Source organism: Numida meleagris, chromosome Z (assembly GCF_002078875.1).
Source record: "Numida meleagris isolate 19003 breed g44 Domestic line chromosome Z, NumMel1.0, whole genome shotgun sequence".
In the NCBI taxonomy this organism is placed as follows: domain Eukaryota; kingdom Metazoa; phylum Chordata; class Aves; order Galliformes; family Numididae; genus Numida; species Numida meleagris.
In genome coordinates, this window is record NC_034438.1 from 1121424 (window position 1) to 1144530 (window position 23107).

Consider the following 23107-nt stretch of genomic DNA (forward strand, 5'->3'; position numbering starts at 1 on the left):
TAATCCTGTGACTCAATGCACAAGTGATAAGTAATCCAGCTTTTCTGGGCTGTTTCTTCTTGGGTTAATCAAAGAACTGGCAAATCTGGCTGTTTCGCAGAGGTCTGCAGAGTGAGGATCTTCTTCTCATCAACATCTGCAGATTTTATGGCATGGGAGGAAGATGGTTCCGGTGTACTTTAGTGAAGATGAAGTGGCTTTCCTCATGGTAATTTGGTAGGATATGTCTGTGTTCAGCCCAAAGCAGGATATAGAAAGACACATGGAAATGAGAAAAACTCAACCCGATTGGCCTTAAGGTTTGGTCCAACTCTTGTGTCATGTCTTACTCAATCTGAAGCGCTTTGCCTGTTCGCAATAATTTGGACAGCTGGGGAAGTGGAACAGCATGGATTGGAAATCCTTGCTTTATTGGTCTCTTTTCTTCATTTTCCCATTTTTTTGCAAGCCATGTCGGAAGAAAGGGATTCTGCATGTTTGTACTTTGTGTCTTCTTTGCACAGCTTACCATAAACATCTTAAAGCTTCGTGCAACAGCTGCAAAACAACCTGGGGCAGAGATAGGAGAACAATAACCCAGCAATAAAAGTGATCTGATTTTAGCCTTAAACGTGGGTCAGCTCTGGGTCACGCTGCTTCGCCCGTCCCTCCAAACCCTGCCAATACTTTGCAGGGATTTACAAAGGTTGCCGCATTCTTTGTGCTCACTGCTGGGCTGGATAGGATCGCAGGGAAGTCAATGAGCTGTATAATTTATGTTGGAATGCCGACATTGAGCAGGCATAAAATTACAACTCGATTGCGCTGTCGAGGGAGTGGGATCTCAGGTTTTTTGGATGGTCGATGTCATCTTTGGGTTGAGGCTGCCTTGTGGGGAAGGCTGGCCTGGCAGAGTGAGGCTGCCCATCATCTCAGCACGGGGAACCAGCAGGGAATGTGCTGTTCCCATTCCCAAAAGGGCTGGCTGGTCTTTCTCTTCCCCAGCACAGATGCTGCATTGCATTTATTCAACCCCAGTTTTTGTAGCTTGGAAACCACCTCCGTGAGGCAGCCTCTTGCAGTAGGGACTTTGCTGAGCAGTTTGTGATGTGGGGCTGACAGCACCCAAAGGGTGTTGTTACAACAGGAAATGGCACAGAAGCATTTTGCAATTTTTGAATGCACTCTGCTTTCAATCTACCTTAAAAAGTAGCAATGCTCAGAGAGTACCTGCTGCAATAGGGCACTATTTGGGGCAGTGCTGGTGGGGCTGTAAAGCATTCCTGGGGCCAAGTGCATCATTGCTCTGGAGAACCCAGCTGAGGGGCTGAATGGAGGAGAGTCCTAAAAGCACTGGGGGAAGGGGAACCATGCAAGCACAGAGTTTGGCCCACAGTCCCCCTGCACCCATCCCAGATTTCACTGGCGTACACTGAATCTCTGAACTAGGAGAGATGTGCAGGGCTGGATGTTGGTGCGTGTTAGCTAGGCTGGGTGGTGTCAGCCCCAAAATGCAGAGCAGCAGGAGTAGAGCCACAGAAGCATTCAGGTTGGAAACAACCTCCAAGTTTCCTATGCCCAACCCACTCCCACCATGCCCATTGACCATGTCCCCAAGTGCCACATCCCCATGGTTCTTGAACACCTCCAGGGATGGGAACCCCATCACAACCCTAGGCAGCACATGCCAGTGCATCACTGCTCTTCCCAAAAAGAAGAGCCTCCTAACAAGCAGCCTGAACCTCCCTGGTGCGATTTGAGGCCATTGCCTCCCATCCCAAACCCCTCATTCTTGCAGTCTACCGCTGCTTTAGTTTTCATAGGAAAAGGTTAACCAAATTACTTCATGTACATCTCCCACAGCTTGGGGGTATTTACTTAATTTGCAGAGTCCTGCTGCTGGAGCTGTGCCACCAGCTTCGCTCAGGGCTGGGCAGAGCACCATGAGAGATTTCCTTAAGCTGGATGGTGTGGGTGCTGGTAGAAAGACTGAGGAAACTAGTGTTCATGTACTGCTGTTCTGGAAAAGCCTGTGACAGGTTAATAATGAGACTCCACTGATTCATACAGAGCTCTTTATTTTCATCTCAAAGCTTATAAAAACAGGAACTCAAAACCAAAACTCTTTAAAACTTTACATATGTACAGCATGAGAAATAAATAATGTTTAAAGTCATACAAAAACCAGAATATACAAACAGAGCTTTGAAACCACTCCAAGTATGGCACGGTAACAAGTCTCAGCTACTTACCAAAGGCTTAAACCACGAAAGCCTTTGCACAAAACCATGAAATAAAAAAAGATCCCCAAATGTGCTTTGGTCGGATTGAAGCTCTACACAAACTCAGAACCTCAAAGGATGTGCTCCATCTTCAGAACTCAGTGCACCACATGGCAGCACCACTTTCTGAGGTTGCCTTGCTGCATGCCAAAAGTTCAGAGTCATTACCCCAAGTATCCTCCCAAAAATCAAAAAACCAGCAAGTTTTACCTCTGACACAACCCACTCTGCTGCAGCAAGCGGGACAGCTGTAGAGTGTCAAGCTCAGAGCAAAGCCACATTCATCTGGCACCAGGAATCCAAGCAAGGTGTTGTGGCAACGAGGATGGTCTGTTGGCTCAGTTTAATGCTTTACACAGAAATAAGATCTTCATTATGCACTGGTACTACAGCAGCGTTGGAGCAGAGGCAAACATTCTCAGTAGTTACAAGGACAAGTGCAAAGCTCTCCTGGAACAGTACAGTTCATTACCTTCCTCCTGCGCTGGGCAGCTGCCATTTGCCTCTCACAAAGATTAATTAACAGATTGGGGGAGCAAGGACAGGGGAACAGAGGATGGAGGAGCAAGGAGCAGCTGCCACCTTCTGTGCTTTGCCCTAGAGACAGGGAGGACGGAGTGCTGCTTGGCATGGTGCTGATGCACAGATCTCAGCCTCAGCCAGGCATGGCGCAGGTGTAAGGCAAGGAGAGGACAACCAGAAGGTAAGTGTCATGGTGCTTATCCCCACCCCTCCTCACACAGAGTGTGTGCTGGTCTCACCTTCCCCAGCCCATAGTGCTCCTACAGTAGATGCCAACTGGTTCCTGGCATCACTGTTCCCAGCAGTTCATATGGTTCTCTTCTCAGCTCCACTGGTGGCAGACCAGGGCATCATTGCTGAGGTCTGGAGCTCCAGAGGTCTCCTCTGCAGTCATGGTTAATGGGAGCAGGAAAGTCAGGGCAAGGCTAAATGCATCCCCCATGCTGCCTGGGGGAGGAGTTGTAGTTATTCCGGGTCCAGAACCACAGTCCATCAGCTGCTCCTCAGTTTCTTGCATCTGACCCAAAGTGTTTCGTCCTGCAAAGCTATTTGCTTTAAGTGCTACCAAGGTTTTTGCCAAGAGCATCTTCCCACTGTCATAGTCTTCATGCATCCAGCTTGCTCCATTCCGGGCTTCAGGGAAATCTTCAGAGTGTGTTTGAGACAGATCTGAGAAAAGCAGCGAGAAAAAGGCGCCCCATTAAATGCAGAGGTAAAAAGGAATATCAAAGAATTCCTGAGAATCTTTGGGACAACAGGAACTAGGTTACACAGTACAGGTTGGTATTTTCATAGAATCATTAAGGTCATAAAAAAACTCCTAAGGTCATCAAGTCCAACAGTCAAACCACCACCACTGTGCCCTGTCCATCACCATTCTGCCCAAAAAAGAAGAAAGAAAAAGGAAAAAACTCAGCTACCTTCCCAACAGCCATTCAATGGGAACCTGAAGCAGACATTATACACAACGAACAGGCTGCAAAGAAATTGCCTTTAGGCTCTGCCTGTTCAGATCCACTTGATGATGTTTACAGACTGAAACTTCAAGCAGGGAGCTGTCATCTCCCAGTGACTTGGCAGGAATGGAGAGCTGAAGAGCAAGCAGTTCCTCAGTTTCTGGGAGGAAAGACCATTTCCTGGAAACCATCGTGCTCTGGAGCTCAGAGCTGCTCCTCTCCTCGTGCAAAAGCTGTTCTCCACCAGCAAAAGCAGGAAGAGACATCTGCCAGCACTTCTTTTATGGGGTTACTGAGAAGTGCACCAAAACAGCCTCATTGCAGGAGCACTTGATCTTGTGGCAGAGCAACAAGTTTTAGCACAGGGATTTCATTCACAGAATTGTTTGCTACTGTGTGGAGCAGCATGCTAGCTTCTGCCAGACCTGGGCCAGCACCAGCAAGCATTTGTCAGCTGATTTCAACCAAGAAGGTTGTGCAAAGGGCTCTGCTAGCCCTAACAAGCACTAGGTCTCCAGATGAGAAACAACAAAGGATTAAGTTTACAAAATGAAATTTGGGAGGCTGGGTTTTGTCTTCAGGAAGCTGCCATTTGGTTAAATGAACAGGAATTCATTCAAAGCATGGTTCAAGGCAGCCTGAAGCAATCGGGCTGTTGCTGCTGGGACCAGGCTTGCTGGCAGTCGTGCTCTGAGGACAGGTCCTGGTGTGTGGGACATCCCCAGGGGTTAAGGCAGGACAGGCGTGCTCTGCAATGGGTGAGCTGACACTGTTGAGCTAGGGGAGATGGAGATGAATCATAGAATAGAATCATGGAATCCTTACTGTTGGAAGGGACCTCTGAAAGTCATGTATACTCCTACTCCCCTGCAATGAATAGGGACATGCAAAGCTAGGTCAGGTTGCCCATGGCCTGATCCATGCCTGGCCTTAAAAGTCTGCAGGGATGAGGCATCCACCACACCTCTGGGAAACCCGTGCCAGTGTCTCAATAGAAGTGGTGGGTGTCAGTGCCGTAACACCACAGTAATCCTCAGCTGTGCCTCGCTCATGCACTGAGCCCAAATTTAACTAAACAGATTTCTCTGCAGCTCAGGCTGAAGTGATCTTTGAGGCAATGTTCTCCACCTCCAGCATTCCTCTGCTTTATAGGGCAGCAGTCTTCAATAGGAGCATCTAAATCAGCCCTCCACTACTGCAAGGATCCTGGACTCATCCCCACGTGCCCACATACAGCACAGAGGATTCTCCCAATCTGACTTCCCTACCTTCTTTTCCATTCGTCTGTGCACTTCACAAACCAGAGCTCTTTGCCAGGAGATATGCTAGTCAGCTGGAAGTCCTCCACACAGAAAGCAAACCTGGGAGGAAGAACTGGGAGTTAGTGAAGGGACTTGCTGTCCTAAGGTTAACAAACAAGATGTAAAATGGATTACAGCTCATTCTAGGACACATTGTTTGGTTTGACATCCTGTATGGAGCATCTTGATACACCACTACTTTGCCAAATGGCTGATGCTGTGCTTTCTATCCTACATTAAAATTGGGCTCGTGGATCTTTTTCTCTACCACCCCTTTATTTCACAGGTTCCAGAAAGCAGGACGCAAAACACCTTGCAGATGGCAAGAGAAGCTTATTTAAAGCTGAGCAATGTGAGAAAACTGTCAGCATCAACTGCTTTTGACAGATCTGGGTTATCTTCAGAGCAATAAGACGACAGGATTTGGGCGTACTATGCTACAATCTGGCAGCCTCACTTCTTGTTGCTGGCATACACCCCCATGTAATTGTACAGTTCCAGAGATCTCATAAGGAGCAATATAGCGCTTAAGTTGGTGCTACCATGTTACAAGCTGCAGTTTTACACTTGCTCATGCCAGATCAGCATGTTATCATGTAATGAAGAGCCATGCCTATGCTTCAGGTATGTGTTCTTGGCACTGTCAGTAGTTTAATCCTTCAAGTATGATTTAAACCACCTTAAAGCAGGCTGATTCAGTTCCCAAGTGGAGGCAGGACTGTTCCAGCATCTAAATAAAGCAGAAGAACCTCAGATCTTTCCTGCAGTGACTGGTTCTGCTTCAAGTTTGGTTTGCAGCCTCATGCTGCAAGCAACCTGCTCCTACACCATGAAGATGCAGAAGGCGGTAACACTGAAGATGGAATAATTTAGGCCACCAGCTAAATTACTAAACTAAACTAAACACTCTCCTCCCTTTCCTCGCTGGATTCTGAATACTGCTCCTTTTGGCTGAGTCAGCTCAGGTGCTGTCCAACACCACCATTACCTCTGCTGCGTCTCCCCAGATTTCACACGTATCCGTCGGATGTGCAGCTCCTGGATGGACTTGGCAGGCCGGTACCAGTAGCTCCTTAGCTCCTTCCACAAGTCATACCATGACTGAGATGCTCCCTCCCAGGTGAGCTTTATTTTTAGAAGTTCACCCATGTCCTCTTCCGTATAGACCAGGAAGGTGTTGGTAGCATTAAGGCCAATTTGCTCAAGCCTGCAAGACAAGCAGAGACTGAGTGTTTCCTCATGGAAGCCTGCCAGATGCTCACTCATTTAAGCAGAGCCTTTGCAGCTTAGCAAGTGCTTCACACTGAGTTGCCACCAGTTATTTACTGACTGTACTCAAGAAAGTGAGCTGGGATAGCTGGTTCAATCAGCTCATCATGGATTTGGCTCAGCCACCTTTCCATGGCTTAAGGGTGAATGTCATGCCTTGTCTCCTCCTGGAGAGGCTAAAGGAGGTCAGGAGCACCTCTAAAGATACAAGTGCCTGCAGACTGCCCAGTGGCATAAGGCAAAAGCAAAGCATTCAGCAATGAGCCATGAAGACCAACATGTCAAGCGCTGGGCACAAATTACTTTCTAAGCAATAGAATGTAATTAAGTTGCTGGATGAAATACTGAATGGCGATCAAGTGGGTCTGCTGGACTCAGTTGCACTGCTGTGTTACCAGAGGAAAAAGAATAATGCCACCTTGCCCAGTCCCAGTGACCTTGCTGTCTTGGTGAGCACAGCAGGCAGCTTACTTACACTTCTAAAGAGAGTGGCTCGGAGTCTCTATTGGAGCCATGGAGGGTGACAGAGAAGGTGGGGTCAACCTCCCCCAGGCTCTTGTAGCTGAAGACATGCATCTTCATCTGATAGTGGTAGACTGGAGAGAAACAAAGAGAGCATACATTAACAGCAAGAAATCAAACAGAACTGCAGTATGGTTTGGGTTGCAAGGGACCTTGAAGATCATAGAACTGTAGAACCACAGAACGGTTGGATTGAAAGGGACCTTAAAGCCCATCTAGTCCCAACCCCTGCCATGGGCTGGCTGCCCCCTCACCAGCCCAGGCTGCTCAGGGCCCCATCTATGGCCTTGGTCACCTCCATGGACAGTGCACCCACACTTCCTGCTGCTGCCCTGCATGGAGGTGATGCTCCTCACCCACCTCTAGATCTCCCCGGTTCTGCACTTAAGGGGCACCTCAAACCCACTCCTAGAAATCAGACCACGTTCTTTTAAGAAGCGTACCTTTGAACGGCATGTCAGCTCTTGTTTTTAGGTACATCTTGCTGTTCCTTTTGTGCCTTGTCCTCCTGGCGTTGTAGCCAATGCCGCTGCAGCGGTTCTTGCGGCAGCTCAGGCAGATGCCCTTCTTGAAGCGACTGGAATCAGTACATTGAAACGCGAAGCTTTGTTTATCCTGGTTCACGAGGGAGTCCACAAACAGGTGCACAGACCGCTCGTGCTCACACTTAACAACTTCACCAATTGCTAGAGGAGCAGAGTTGCAAGGGATACATTTGGTTTCAGTATTTGTCACCCTAGCAGGTGCTAAGACAGCGAGCAGCAGTGTTTTGCAGCCCAGCATGGGGCAGCGTGGCCAAAAATTGGTGTTTTTTTCAAAAAGAAGCAATTCAAGAGGTTAGTGCGAGACATTTGGAGAGGATGGGTCACTTGATCTCCTCCATAAAGAGAGCCAACATAGGACGGCCTTAGGTCATGATCAGGTGTTAGAAGGACAACATGCTACTTCAGATCTACAAGCAGGCCTAGCCCCTAGAAAGTAACTCCAAGAGCACAGATAGTTCAGAAGGAAAAAAAAATGGCTTTCTCTGCTCTTGTATATCAACCCAAGGTGCATGCCCTGATCAGCAGCAACATAAGCTGTGAACTTACTGCCATAGGCAATGGCTCCCAGGACATCGCTCAGGCCACAGCCAGGCTGGAAGTCCCCCCCATTGGGGTAGATATCAACATGGCCCACAGGCATCTGGATCCCAATGCTGACACCCAGTGTTTCCCTCGTGTAGGTGTGAAGGACATCCACAAAGGCAGCATCATCAGGAGAAAGGCGTCTGCTAGGGTCCACTCCTTCAAACATGGGGCCAGCAGGGTCCAAGCCTGGGTTGGAGACAGCACAAGGTGCTAAGTAAGGAACTGGCATGTTTAGTACGGAATGGGTTACTTCCTACAAAACTGGAAAGAACCTGCTGCTGGGAGCCCTCCTAACCCAGGCACTACACAGTCCCTGCCTCACTGCAAGCGTTGTCCCTTCAGAGCTCTTCCCTGTGGTCTCACTAAATTGCTCCCCTTGTTCCTTTAGTGAGAGCAGGGGGAAGAGCTCTGAAGGGACAACACTTGCTCACTCGCAACCTGAAGTTGTGCACCTGAGCCATTTCCTAACTTTGGCAATTTTACTAATAATGACATTTATTGCTAGGCTCTGAGGAATTCTCACTGTCACATTTGAACTTTTAAATCTTTCCCTTCCACCATGTCTGAGGTTCCCCCATGCTGAAATCAGCTTTTCTCCAGAGGTACTCTGTGCTTTCAGAAGGAGGGGTTACTGGTTTAGACCAAGCATCCCATGAGACAAACTGCACCCAAGATCTATATGAGCTCTGATCACAGAAACAGTGCCACTCAGAGGCTTAGGATTTGAAAAGTGAGGGTGTGAGCTAGACTTCTGCTGAACTCACATACTTGTAATTTCAAATATATTCAAGATCAGGTCCTCAGATTTTTCAGTGATTTGCCTGGTCTTATCTGCAGTCCATAGTGAAGATGTTCTCTCACTGGAAGAGCCACTGCTGTCCCAGATAGGGAACTTGTCATTTCTGACTCAGCAAGCCTGAAGCATCGCAGCAGCACAGGGAATAAGGCTCTCTGGGAAAGCTCACTACTGTAGAGTAGACTGTAAGAGACTGCTTCAAGGGCCACTCACCTGTGATTCTGCCTATTGTCCCATGGACGTGGTTACCAGCAAAGCCAGCAACATGGGCACCCAGGCTGTACCCAATAAGATGGACATTCTCCAGCTTAAAGAGAGGGATTTCCTGCAACGGGAAGAAGAGAACATTTAATAATGTGTCCCTGTGTTTCAGGACACGTGGCTTTGCCTCTGTCTGCAGGACTATGAATTCTAGTTCTAAGAACAGAGAGGAGGGATGGGGCAGACAAGCATGCTTGGTGCTTTATTTCACCAAGATAAGCACCAGCTGAGTGGGGCGGGTGATGCTTGTGGCTTGCCCTCACCACAGCACACAGCTTTCACCCACATAAGATGCTTTGTATTGAATCATCTGAAGCAGCCTTGCGTGGAGAGCTGGCAGCAGACCTCCATCTGAATTTTGCTCAGAGCTCACTAGTGCAAGCAGCCTGCAAAGCAGCATCTCCCAGGTAAGCGGTGCATGGTGCAGAAGAGCACAGTCCTTCAGCTGTGAGCCCTTGCTCCACCTGGCCTAGGGGTTACATCAGTGCCTTCCCCACTTGCTGGCAAACACAGAACATGACAGCAGAGCACATTACCTGCAACCAGTCGAGCAGCCTTGCTATGCTCTTCCCAACGACCTGTGTGTTGTTCACTGCGTCAGTGTAGAGTTGGTGGGCAAGAGAAAGCCAATCCACCACCACGACATTGGCATCCTTCTCTCTCTCCTGCAGGGCTGAGACCAAGCTGCCCAGCCAGGTCTCAAACATGCCACTCATCTGGAAGGAGATTTGAGCATTAGCTTCTGCAGCACCCCAATCACAGACTCACACTTTAATGGCAAATGCACACTCCTGTGCAAACTCCAGTGCACCAGGCTAATAGTGTAAGAGAAACAGGTTTTGGCACTTGGGCCACAGTGAGCCACCACGCCTGTAAGGGCAGGAAGGAGAGGCACCAGCTCCCTGCACCTTATCACTCTTTCCTCAACAGCTTCAGCAATTCTGATGGATTGCAAAATTATTCTCAAGCCCTGGCACTGCAGGGCTAAAGTGCAGAGCTGGTAAGTCCCCAGGTGGGACAAGAAATGCAGAAGCAGCTTGATGAAGTCTGCCTGCCCTCTGCTTCTGGAGCAAGGAAAGCCAGTAGCAAGTGGCACAACTGCGGACACAGAAGTGAGAATACAGAATGGCTTAGGTTGGAAGGGTCATAAAAGATCTGAGGACCATAGAGTCATTAAGGATGGAGAAGACCACGTAAATCCCCAACCCCAACCCACCATGCCCACTGACCATGTCCCCACGTGCCACATCTCCACAGTTCTTGGACCCTGCCAGCCATGGACTCACTGGGGTTGGAAAGGTCCTCAAAGATCACAGAACCATGGAATGTGTTGTGTTGGAATGGTCCATACAGGCCACCCTGCTCCAGCCCCATGCCATGGGAATTCCATGGCTCCATCAAGTGCCACTTTCTTAAAGGGCATTTGGTCACACTTCAAGGAACAAACCTCAGGTTCTGCTGCCTATGCTCACCTTGTGGAGGCACAGAGTGATGCAGAACAGGTGCAACTGTTAAGTTCAGTGATTGCAGCATTCTTAAGTTCAGTGAAGGCTGCACCGCTGCAGAGCCCCCACAGACTGCAGTGCTCAGCAGCTGCCCCAAACCTCCCGATCCCAGCCCCTACTACATTTCCCTGATACCCCCCCACTCACCGTCCACCCGTGGATGATGAGGAAGGTCCTGGCCGTCGCGTTGAAGCCGCACTCCTCCAGGCTCCGCTCGCTGCCCAGTTCCAGCGCACAGCCCTCATCCTCAGCGTCGGCCGAGCGCCGGAGCCCGAACTTCACCCGCAGCCGCGGGGCGGGTGGCGCGCCGGGGACACCTGCAAGCACGGAGCGGCGGCTCAGCGGGACGGTACCGCGCAACGGAGCCTCCCACCGTACCCCCCAACCCCGTACCCACCTGTGGTCCCCGCGGCGAGGCAGGCGCCCAGCCCGGCGCTCAGCAGCACCAGTACCAGCACCGCCCGGCTCATGGCGCTCCGCGGGCGCACCTCCGACGCCGCTTTAAGGCCCCGCGCGGGGCGGAGCTCATGGCCCGATGGGGCGGGGCTTAAGCAACGGGGACCGCTGATTGGGCACGCCCTCCTCGGTGTCCCGGGAGGAACCAATGGGAATGCGGAGAGGGAGGGGCAAGGCAGCGCGGGGCGGGGCCCGGGGGGAAGCGGCGTGGGGCGGGTACACGTGGGTGAGTGGGGGAGAGCATTGGGTCCGTCCCCGGCGCTGGGGGTGGGCAACAAAAGGCAGCACCGCTCACCTGCTGCGTGGGGTGCTTTTCCCTTACTTTTCATTACCGGCATTTTTATTAGCTGTATTATCGTTCCCGACGTTTGGATCCGTAGGGATCCATAGGGCTCATTACTGATCCTTACGCTCTGCCCCCGCTGTCTCGTGGCGCAAGGAGAGGAGGCCACGCTCCGGTGCACGTGGCTTTGCTGGTCCCTTCTGCTTCCCCTGTTTCTCCCGTTTCTCCCGAGAGTCGCAGCAGAAAGCAAAGAGTGGGCAGCGGGCTGTGCTGCAGGAAAATGAAGGCAGGAAACGTGATGGGCGGAGGGAAGGAGGGAAAACGGAGATCTCGAGGTGTTGGACCTCGAGCAAGGGGAAACGGTGGGAAATAGCGCTCTGGGACAGGGACGCACTAGCCTTCTCTAGTAGGAAGTGATGCAGGGAAGCACTGTGATGGAGCTGTGGGTATCCTCGCTCATTGCAGGGAGTCGGACAAGATGGCTTTTAAAGGTCCCCTCCAACTCAAACCATTCCGTGATTCTGTAACCTGACTTCTGTTAGCTGAAGGTGCTCTGCTGGAGGAGTGCTCGTTTGCTCAAGCCAGAGGTAAAGTTCATTGCTTTAGGTGAGATATTCAACATCAGTGAGTGATTGTTGCTCATCCGTAAATTTTTAGATCCACATAAGAGTATCTTACACAATTCTTCCTGCCTGGTTATCTGATTCTGTTCCTTTTCTCCAGTGAAAGGGAGTGGGATTTGCAGAGAGGAGGAGGGCAGAGAGAAGAATTGCTCCAATTATTTTTCCAAGTTATAAAACAGGTTTTCTTTTCAATTCTAAACCATGGCTCAGGCACCAGGATGTAATGGGATTGGTGTTAGCTTCCCTCTTGGCTCCTTTCCTTGTTCAGTTCTGTGATGCCAGGGAATGCAGGGCTGCAGAACAACCTGACCTGTGGTGCAGCAAGGACCTATGCCATGGATGGTAGCACCTGAAGTCCCTGGGGAGGTGACATCCCAGGGGCACCCCTATATCTCACTCTGTCTCCATATCCCATCCTATTCCTGTATTGCACTCTGCCCCTCTGTCCTTCCCTGACCCTATATGTGGTACAGTTTCTGCTGTGGGTGTTTCTGCTCTGAGCATCACAGCGGGGTGCAAGCAGCCCTGTGCTTTTCTTTCTCAACCATTCCTTTCCCCCTTCCCCTCCAAGCCTTTCAAACACCCCATGAATGTGCTTTAAAGGGACCAGTGCTTCCCACCCCTTGGTAGGGCCAAGGCTGATCTCCATCAGGTTATGAAATCAGCTCACATGTGGCATTACCCACTGTCATTGAGCTCTCTTTGTCGGAGGAGCCCCCACTCCTACCTCTAAGCTGATTTCTTAGGGCCACACCATTCAAGCCACACAGCCCTGTGTAGTAAAAATGACTGGGGGAAAATCAATGGCAGCCAGCGAGCCACTATACTGCCTGACTATTAATGGTCCTGCTAGCTGCAAATTTACTTTTCCACAAAGTCCCCAGCATGTAATCCTTCAATGAATGCCTTTGATTGTGAGGGAATATTTACAGCTGACCCTGCCAGCAGCCTGCAGACCTGCACGGGGCCTCCTGGCCCACAGTAAATCCGCTGGCATCTGTTGCTGGGTTCTTATCGAGCACATGCTCTGTGGCTGCAGTGTTTGGGCTGTAGCACTGGCGGACACGGTGGGCCTTGAGGAGTAAATCCCCACATTCCTGCTCGATGCTAAATCTTGTTCGTGTTGTCACCCAGTTGGGAACGGCTCGTACCTGTCTCCAGCCACCTCCAGCGCTGCAAGGGGCTTTGATCCCAGCCCTTCCCCATGGCACGTCCCCACTGATCCCAGTCCTTCCCCATGGCACAGCCCCGTTGATTCTAGCCACTTCTCCATGGCATGTCCCCATTTATCCCAGACCCTCCCCCATGGAACGTCCACACTGATCCCAGTCCTTCCCCATGGCAAGTCCCCATTGATTCTATTCACTTCTCCACAACATGCCCTCATTTATCCCAAACCCTCCCCTATGGCAAGTCCCCACTGATTTCAGTCACTTCCCCATGGCACGTCCCCATTGATTCCACTCCTTCCCCATGGCACATCCCCACTGATTCTAGCCACTTCCCCATGACACGTCCCCATGAATCCCAGCCACTTCCCCATGGCACATCCCCATTCCTGCTGCTGGACAACCCTTCCCCATGGCCAAACACTTCTTGGCCACTTGTAGTGAGCAAGGATGGCTTGCAGTTGGACAGGATGATCTTGGTGGTCTTTTCCATCCTTGATGATCCTATCATTTAGGCTTTAGGAATTAGGTGGAATTTCTCTCTTCTCACGCCTTTCCCAAGCACACATTTTCTATGCAAGCCATATGAATGCTAAGCATGTTTGGGCTTGAGCTGGCTTTGGATCCATGCCCATTGGCAGTGCAGTGGGGCTGTGTGTGGTCAGGGGAGAAGTTTGCTCCTTTATGAGGTCCTCTTTTTGGTGGGGGGTTGGAGGAATGGTTCAGGGTGTCCTGCAGAGCAGAGCACCCAGTGCTGCACCTGCCTTAATGCCCCTGCAACCAGCAAATGAGAGGTTCCCCAAGCCAGAGTGTGATTTTCAGCACTCATCCATCCATTTACATTAATCTCAGTGGTACTTGAGTTTTCAAAACTGACCCTGTAAATCTGGAGAGACAGCAAAATGAAGAATCTCTAAGTGTGCCACTAAGCTTCCCTGTGCCTACAAAAGAAAAGAAAGAAAAGGGGCTAGTTAGTAAAACCAATTGGTTTCTTTCTTTAGCAAAGCCCAGTAGAAACAGCCTTCATTCTCAGCATTGTTACTGCTAACTCACACCCCACCTTAACTCTTGCACATCCCCAATTTCTCTTTGCTGGAGTGACAACTCGTGCACATTCTCCCTCTGTTTGTGGTCCTGGCTGATGTTTGAGAGGCTTTTGACAGTGTTTTCTGTGATTCCTCCTGGAAGGGAATGGCTGGTATTGTAAACCACAAACAAAGGCTTCATGTACTATCTCTCGTTTTGCAGAAGCACTGTGACAAACAATTTGGGGGCACAGCAGCAAGCAGTACCAAGGCCAGGGTATCTACCACTTGCTCTTCATGTTGTGCTCTTCCCTCTGAACCTTTTGCTGCCTGCATGGGAGCAGCATTTAGCGCTGCCTGAGATGGAAAAACCTTGAGCCAGAGATATGCAGGGTCTCCTGCTTTCTTCTCATACCAACAATATTATTCACACTGTTTTTCATCAGCTGGTACATTTTACTATGAGAACCCATCCTCAAGCTCAGTATTATTCATCAAGAAAAAGCTAACAGCATCTACCCCATGCATTTGCAACACGTGCAATAGGGGATGAGTGAGATGTCCATGTGCAATAGGAACACAGGGATGAATGAGACGTCCTTGCCTGCGCTGCTCAACACAGGGCTCTGCTTCACCCTTTGGCCATTTACTCCTAATTGCCAAACTTCTCCCATTTATTATGTTTGTGGAGCATGTGGATCTTATTAGGAAGAAAGAGTGGCTCTGTAATTAATTAAGAAAAGCTCAGGGCACTCCATAGGGCTTTGTCTTTGTGCTCCCGCCTGGGATGTACAGACGGTGTCGATATCCACCCCAGCCCAAGGCCAGCAGACAGACAAGGTCATGCCATAGGGAAAACAGGGGCTGTGCCTCCAGCTCAGGGGAGTCATGGGGTGGTGGGCCTGAGGTGTGCTACCAAGGCTGCCTGCCACTGCCTTGCCCTGTGCTTCCAACCCATCATATGACCTTCCCGAGCAGCAGCATGTGATGAGGCCATAGAGAAAAACCTGCTTGGAAAGGATGGAGAGGGGGAGGGCGGCTTGGGTGTGGGATTAGGGAGTGTGGACAGATAAAGAAGGCTGTGAATGAGGGGGCTTGCAGCATGGATGGTGGAAAAGGGAAGGGAGAGGCAGGGGGAGGAATTGAGGAGGGAGGGATGAGCTCAGAGGTGACATTTAGGAACAAAGTGAGGACAGCTGAGCATTGCAGGAAGGAAGACAATGCTGTTGTCAGAGCAGAAAGTTGGGAAATCTGTGGCAATATGAATGAGAAAGAAGGAATGCAGAAATACACATCAGCATGATAACTGGGGATGCTGGAGGGGTTGCTAAGGACATTATCAGGGTTTGGGGAGGAAAGAATAGAGGTTCAAGGCAGCAGCTCTGAGCATGAACCCGTCTGCTGTCTGAAACTGCTGCGGAGGTAACATCCACACTCCTCTCTGAGGGCTTGGGTGGATCTCACCTTAGGTCAGAATGGAGACGGCTGCAGGGGTGGGTGACAAATATGGGTCCTGCTTGGGAGAGCAGCTCCTGCCCCAGAGCTGCCCCAAAAAATAGGCTCAGCTGTGGTTCATCAGCTGGTCCAGAGGAGCTCTGAGTGAAGTAGTACGAGCAAATAACAGAGGAGAATTTGTTGGTTGGGAGAAGCAACCAAAGAGTGGATAGAAGATGCAAGAACGGATGGAGTTGGAGGCTGCACAGAATACACAGCTTCAGAAGTGCTGAACAGGACTCAGAAATCACAGAAAGCTGAGGCTGGAAATGGACATGGTCCAGAGGAGCTCTCCTGACCAAGCAGGGTCAGTTGAGCTGGTCATCCAGGACACAATCCAGTTGTTCTTCGGGTATCTGCAAGGATGGAGGCTCCTCAGCCTCTCTGGGCAACCTGTTCTACTATCCCCATGGTAAAAAAAAAAAAAAAAAGAAGAAGAAGAAGAAGAAAGAAAAAAGTTTTTCTCTTATGTTTTTGTCTATTTTAATTTATGTTTTAACTTCGGGCACAGACAGTGGGCAATATTGCTGATTCCAAGGATATTCATTTAAATTAAAGCCAAAAACAAGCAGTCACAGCCCCACACAACCTGCGTAAACGCTTTGATGGCAGGGGATGCACTGAACAAACACCACCTTCAGCAACAAGGTTATTCAGTCACGTCGGAGTTTGCTTTCCTTGTGATTCCCCCTCTCTGGGCTTGCAGAGGGTGGATGAACCCATTGCACTGGGACAAAATGCAAACAGTTGCTGAGCATTACAGTGTCACTGATTGGTGTGGTGTCATTGATTGCTGTGTGTGTCTTGACCATCATCCTGGCCTGTCACCAGCAGCACAGGGACAGAGCCTGCTGCGTCACTCTTCAGCAGCCGTGACGGTAGGGACAGGCACTCTGCTGTCATAACACTCTGCTCCCTCCACTGTTTCCTCACCCCTGGACTGAACACAGTGTATACACAGCAGAAATAAGCAGATGGTGCAGCTGAGGTGTCCTCGTGAAGAGGTGTCTGTTTAAGGAACTTTTGGCCTCTCATGGAAGCACCTCTTCTTTTAAATCTCAGGGAACTGACACACACAGTCAAGATGGACACTGTTACTGTTGCAGAACAAAGTCCTGCACGGTGTTGTCCTGCTGACGGTGGTCAGGCCATGCTGTGGAGATGCATTTCCCTCCATTTACAGGCCCACAGCTCTTGCTCCCCGGTAAGCGTCAGGACATTTTTACACAGCCTGACAGTGATAGGACAAGGGGGAATGGTTTAAAACTCCAAGAGGGGAGATTTAGGTGAGATGGGAGGAAGAAATTTACCCAGGGGCTGGCCAGGAAGCAGAAAGTGCAGGCAGTTGAGGAAGGCTGGGAAGCTTTCCATGTCTCCAGCTCCAGCATTCAGGCTGCTTTCAATTTTGTCTTCAGGTTTTTCTGCTTAACCGTTAGGGCAAGCAACCCATTTGTACATAATTTTGTGAATGACAGCTAATATCCCCATATAACCCTTGGACTCCAAAAGCTGTAGCTGTAAAAGAAATGCCAAGGAAGCTACAAGTCTGAGGAATTAGCTTCTCTTCCTGTGCAAAGAACAGGGCAGAAAACTTTCTTACAGCACAGGGACACACAGTGGGTTTTAGTGAGCTGGAGTAAAGCTCAATCAATCAGCCCCAATGGAGCAATCTGTCACAGGGCTGTTAGCACAGCCTCTCCTGCCCTGTTTGGTAATTTAGTGTGCCCCTATGGCTGGAAGCAAGCTGTTTGGTACAGCAGTGCCATGCCTCTGGCTCCAGCTCTGCCAGTCTGGGAGCTCAACTCTCCCTTTGGCCAGGTGGGACGTGGCTGTCATGGGAGGTGAGTGATTGTTGATGAGGATGGTATTTGGCTTGGTAGTTCCTGTAGGGTTGATAAGGCTGTTTGTTTATTCACAGCCAAATCTACAGTGGGAATTCTGTGATGTCACGCTGCTGTACCCACGCGCTCTCTGCTGGCTGCTCCATGGCACATCAATGGGTGCCCCGCAAGAGGTGTGAAACCAACGCATCGCGTTGCTGAAGACCCGCAGCAGGAAGGGAGGGAGCATCTTTGCCATGGAAGAGCCTTGTGGTTAGGACATGGCTTTCAATCCTCTCAAGGGCTGGGAACCCAAAGCGGGTCTCTCACATCCTGGAAGTGCTCTGCGGCTAATGTGCCACAGAGTTAAGCTGCTGGGTGCTACTCCTCTCTGCAGCTGCCCTTCCTGGGGGAATGCCTCCAAAGCACAAAGCAGAGGAACAGTTGGATCCGTGCACTGAACACCTCCTGAGCAAGGCTGAGTCCCTAGGGCTGGGTGCTATAGACAGGAGAGCTAAGAGGGATGGCACCAAGGGAGGTTAAGGTTAAATCCTATGGGGTTTCTATTCCAGGAGGAATCGGAGACAGCTGCCTACAGTTCAGGAGTTTCAAGGAACATGATTTTGGTCTTACGTGCTTAACTTTTGCTCTTTTTGATTGCATCTGGAAACTTAGTGCCCTTGGAAATATTACCATTCTTGTTCCACAGAAAACTGCATCAGCAGGGAAGCGTTGGAAGTAATCTCTCTAATCTCTGTGATTTTTTTTTTTTTCCATTTATGAGACCCCAGAGAGGACACTTCTTCATGTCCGCTTATTTTTCTCCAGTAATGCACCGCTCAGGAAGGCTGTTGTGTGTATTTTGACAATGCAGATCCTTCTTCACATTACCACTGTGGCTGTGTGCACTGAGGTGCTGAGCATCTTCTAGTACTATGGATTATGACGGAAGTGCTAATTGGTGAAAATAGTGTCACACCTAAAGGAAGCATGTTCTTGAGAGCATGGGCTCCTAAATCTTATTTCTTTCTTTCTCTTTTTTTTTTTTTCCTCACACGAACCTTGTGTATAAAATGAAGGACAAATATCTGCATGTGTCCCAGCAGTGCTGTAAGGTTTCCCTGCTCGGAGGTTGGTGCTTAACAACCTCCTTGGAGACATGCAGAAAGCTTCCTCTTGACAGCAAAGGGAAAGGCACCTTTTAAGGCAGGTGAATGGAGAGCTGCAGTTACGATTACAGCTCTGCAGTTTCCATCCATGTAAATATTTGTGATAGCTCAAATATTTTCCTCTTCCCATATGGGTGAAATCCTAGCTTCAAAGCTTTGGGGTTTATTAGCACTAAACAAGAGATCCAAGAATAGCCCAGCAGTCATTTATATGGGCAGCAGTTCTTGCTCTGCTCTGCTCCCTCTGAATACAGGGCTGGACCTTCCCCGCACCGGGAGGTGCCTGGACACAGACGAATGGCCACGCAGACGGTGTTCTCCTTTTTCCACTCAAGCTTTTCACAGTGGTCGTTCTGCTGGAACTGGGTACCGCTCACAGGAGATATTTCAGTTTTACTGAAGAGCTGTTCAGCCAGACTTCCCACGGCAGTTCTAGTTTCAGACGCAGCCTAAAACGACAACCCTCTTTTCTACTAACGAGTAAATCTTTGGCAAACCTACTTTTAATACTGCTGCAATGTTTTTTTTTTTTTTTTAACACTGCTATCTTTTGTAATTCAGAAACACGATCCCTCATCTCTCGGATACTCTTTAACGCTGCGTGCTGTCCCTCCTCCCTATCCTCGTGCTGGACTGCCACCTAGCCGCAGCGCTTGGGCCTGCTCCTTGCTCCCTGGCTCTGCAAACAACTCCGGCCTTGAGCTGAGGGCTCCTAACCCCGGCTTCACCGTGGCTTTCTTTGCTCCGGTGACCGTCTTTCCTGCACAAAAAGCAATCCGCCATGGCTACTCTGCAATTCCTTCGGCCGCACCTGATCAAATACAGCGATACAAACGCGGGAGCTACACACGGAGAGGGAGAACCCAAAGCCCCGCACACACACGCATTTGTCTCAAGCACAGCCGTTTACTGTACGCGTCCAGCAGGGTAGTACTTCTGGCCAGGTGCTGCACCGTGAACAAGGGTGGCACTCATACACGCACACGGGCACAAAGATTTCTGCACAGGACGTTTTATTCTGATATCTCAGGCCCAGCTGCGGGGCTCTGACGCAACGCCCCACGCTCACACTCGCACCCCCAGGCCTGAGGCGGCAGCGCCGGGCGCGCCCGGAAGCCCTCACTCTTGTCAGTCCCGCCCCCACACGAACTCTCGCGAGAGCTGCGGCTCTCCCCGCCCTCGCCCGGTCCCGCCCTTTCTCTTCCGCCATCGCGCCGAGGTGAGTGGCTGTGGCCGTCCGGGGCTGCTGCAATCCGGCTCCATCGTGCCCCATCCCGCTGTGGGGCGCCGCGGGGAGGCGGGGAGGGCTGCGGGGTCGGTCGCTGCCCTCGGTATTGGCGGGGTTGGCGATGGCGGAGGGGCCCGTGGGGCGGCAGAGGCCCGTGGGGCGGCAGAAGGCCGTGGCTGCGGTGATGACTCTCTTAGGACACCTTTGAATTGAGTTGTGAAAAGAAACGCAAGCCCTGAGCAGCTCTGAGGGTTAGTTCTCGGCCATGGGGGTACATAATCCGCCTTCGGCTCGCCTTCTGATTTTTGTCACTGTTTTTCTGCAGCTGAGGTCCAAAGATGGTGCGCTACTCGCTGGATCCCGAGAACCCCACCAAGTGTGAGTGCTGGGCCCCGCACCTTTCCTCAGGGCTGCAGCGGGTGTTCATGTCGTGACTTTTGTCTTTTCTCTTTGCAGCATGCAAGTCCAGGGGCTCTAACCTGCGTGTGCACTTCAAGGTATGTGGCGTGGGCATGGCACCAAGTGTGCATTTTTGAAGGAAGTGAGTTCTGTTCTGTTACTAGGTAGCGTGGTGAGGTAGGTTGTGGCCTGTGTGTAGCTCCACGTCAGTGTTATGGAGGTGAAAAGAGGTTTTGTGGATTTTGCTTTGCTTTTCTGCTACAGTAGTATACTGAATGCAGAGTACCTGAAGCACTGATCCCTTATCCCTGCTGTTTTTTTTTTATTTGCCTCTTTTCCCCTTCATAATTCCCTTATATAAGCATTACATTTTGTGGCTTGTATTTATAGCTTGTGCGCTAGCTGCTTTCTGTGAGATTCCATATCAGACAGTTTTAACAGGAGTCGATCACTCGGCTGCCAGTTTTTTGGAATAGTGGCCAAAAAGGGAGCTGTGATAAATATAAGTAGTCAGATCTGCTGACTGAGAAGCTATAGCCATGGGGTGGAAAGCAAGGAAGGTGTTAGCTGCAACCTCAGTATTAGCAGTCAGCCTAAGAGTTGTAGAAGTAGATAGCAAACAATAGTATTGTCAGTTATTTTCCTTTCTTTGTTTATGGTTTTTTTTTTTTTTTTTTTTTTTTAGTGGGTGGGAGGGTGTTCTTCTTTTGGTCTGAATTTGTAGCAGAAACGAAATTGTCAGAGGAAAGGAAAAGTGGTTGCTCCAAGAAGGAGGGGCAGGAGACAAGCGGTTCTAAATCACAGAATCTTAGAATGGTTTGAGTTGAAAGGGACCTTAAAGGCCACCAGATTGAATAGAGGTACTTGCAGTGACGATGCACCCACCACCTGTGCCAGTCCTTCACTACCCTTATTGTGAAGAACTTTCTTCTTATATCCAGTCTAACTCTCCTCTGTTTTAGCATGAAACCATTTCCCCTTGTCCTGTCACAACTCCCATTGTAATTTGGGAAGAAGCATTAAAAGGAACTATCTCTGTGCATTTTAGAACACTCGTGAGACTGCCCAGGCCATCAAGGGCATGCACATCCGCAAAGCCACCAAGTACCTGAAGGATGTGACCCTGAAGAAGCAGTGTGTTCCCTTCCGCCGCTACAATGGAGGAGTTGGTCGATGTGCCCAGGTGAGGATGGAGATAGGAAAATGTGGGAAGGGTGCTTTGGGTATGCTTCTTCACAGCAGAGATAAAAGGTGCTATTCAGACTGCATGGAGAGGATCAATCATTATTGGTGATAATATGTGAAAACATAAATGGGAGAACTGTTGTTTTGGATTGCTGTGATGACTTTCTTAGGACACCTTTGGATTCAATGTGAAAATAAATTTGTATTCTGAGCAATCTTATTAAAAGGACATGTAACGGGAAGTTATTGGCACGGAGAGGTCAGGTACCAGAACCAAACCAGAGCTGTTTTTCTCACAGGCCAAGCAGTGGGGCTGGACACAGGGACGCTGGCCCAAGAAGAGTGCGGAGTTCTTGCTGCACATGCTCAAAAACGCAGAGAGCAATGCTGAGCTCAAGGTAGGCTGAGTAATGTTACTAACTGGAAACTGTTCCTGTGACACTGTGCTTCTGTGCTCCTGAGCTCAGTGGCTCAACCATCAAAAGTGAGGATCTGCTCTGTAGCTGAAAGCATAGTGTATTTGGTTTACTATTTATTTGAATTGTCCTGTGTGAAATTATAGCACGAGTAATAATTTGTCATTGGTAGTTCACGCAGAGTTATGAGCTACTTAGAATAAGCATGTGTCAGATCTCTTAAAATCTACAGAAAACAAGATCTGTAGACTGGGTTGGTTTGTATCTTTGCTTTGTGCTCAACGCTTTATTTGGCAGTTTTGATGGCGGTGATGACTATCTTAGGACACCTTTGGAATAACCATGAAATAATAATTTCTTTCTGAGCCATCAGCATGATGTAGCTTCATTGTGATGTACAGAAGAGTATTTTGTTTTTCTGATTTCAGATACACAAACTGAAATGATATGCTGCAGGGGGGGATGGTTATTCATGTCTGTGCTGCAGAGATTGTGTACTTGTAGAGAGAAGCAAGTCACAGTGTTTTAATTTTATCCCCCCTCAGGGTCTCGATGTGGATTCTCTGGTGATTGAGCACATCCAGGTGAACAAGGCGCCCAAAATGCGCCGGCGCACCTACAGGGCTCACGGGAGGATCAACCCCTACATGAGCTCCCCCTGCCACATCGAGATGATCCTCACCGAGAAGGAGCAAATTGTTCCCAAGCCGGAAGAAGAAGTTGCTCAAAAGAAAAAGGTAAAAAGCATCGTGTACTCGATGTCTTCTCATTTCTTAGTGTCGTTAGGAAGCAGTCTGATGACGCAGAAGGGTTGCTGTGATGACTTATCTTAGGACACCTTTGGAATACTCATGAAAAAAAATGTTATTTCTGAGCAACCTCAGTGTTAATTTAAAGATGGCAGTGAGAACTTAGAAAAAGTTGGATCAGTGTGCGTATTGCAGACAACTTGCTGCTTCTTCCATCTGAAGTAGTTACAGCATTCGCAGCGTGTGCATGTAAACATGGACCCAGAGAAGGGTGGTTCCAGAGGGAGGATTGAGTTCTGAAAGCTGACATGGAAAGGTACACGTTGCCATTGTTTCCTTCTTTGTTTTTCAGATATCCCAGAAGAAGCTGAAGAAGCAAAAGCTGATGGCTCGGGAGTAAATCGGATACAGCAGATGTACATAAATAAAGTTAAAAGTCTTAGATGTCTTGTGTGGACTTGTGCTGTTTGAGGGATGTTTCAGCGCTTGGCATGTCCTTGGGGCCCGGTTCCTCGCGGTGTCCCTGCTGGCTGCAGAGTACTGTACTCGGAAAGCGCCGCGCTCCCAC

The 23107-nt window shown here is 49.6% G+C and overlaps 2 protein-coding genes across 2 annotated transcripts; one reads left to right on the forward strand and one right to left on the reverse strand.

Moving 5' to 3' along the window:
- Window positions 2038-11054, reverse strand: LIPG (lipase G, endothelial type). The gene is made up of 10 exons (XM_021381266.1): window positions 10921-11054; window positions 10671-10840; window positions 9555-9734; window positions 8971-9082; window positions 7923-8147; window positions 7275-7517; window positions 6785-6905; window positions 6029-6247; window positions 5008-5100; window positions 2038-3452 (listed from the first exon to the last, which is right to left on the reverse strand). Exons 1-10 carry the CDS (start codon window positions 10991-10993, stop codon window positions 3431-3433), a joined length of 1458 nt encoding a protein of 485 aa, XP_021236941.1. The 5' UTR covers window positions 10994-11054; the 3' UTR covers window positions 2038-3430.
- On the forward strand, window positions 19693-22983 carry LOC110389413 (60S ribosomal protein L17). Its single transcript, XM_021379779.1, has 7 exons — window positions 19693-19781; window positions 20116-20168; window positions 20247-20287; window positions 21238-21372; window positions 21674-21772; window positions 22336-22527; window positions 22892-22983. Exons 2-7 carry the CDS (start codon window positions 20129-20131, stop codon window positions 22937-22939), a joined length of 555 nt encoding a protein of 184 aa, XP_021235454.1. The 5' UTR covers window positions 19693-19781; window positions 20116-20128; the 3' UTR covers window positions 22940-22983.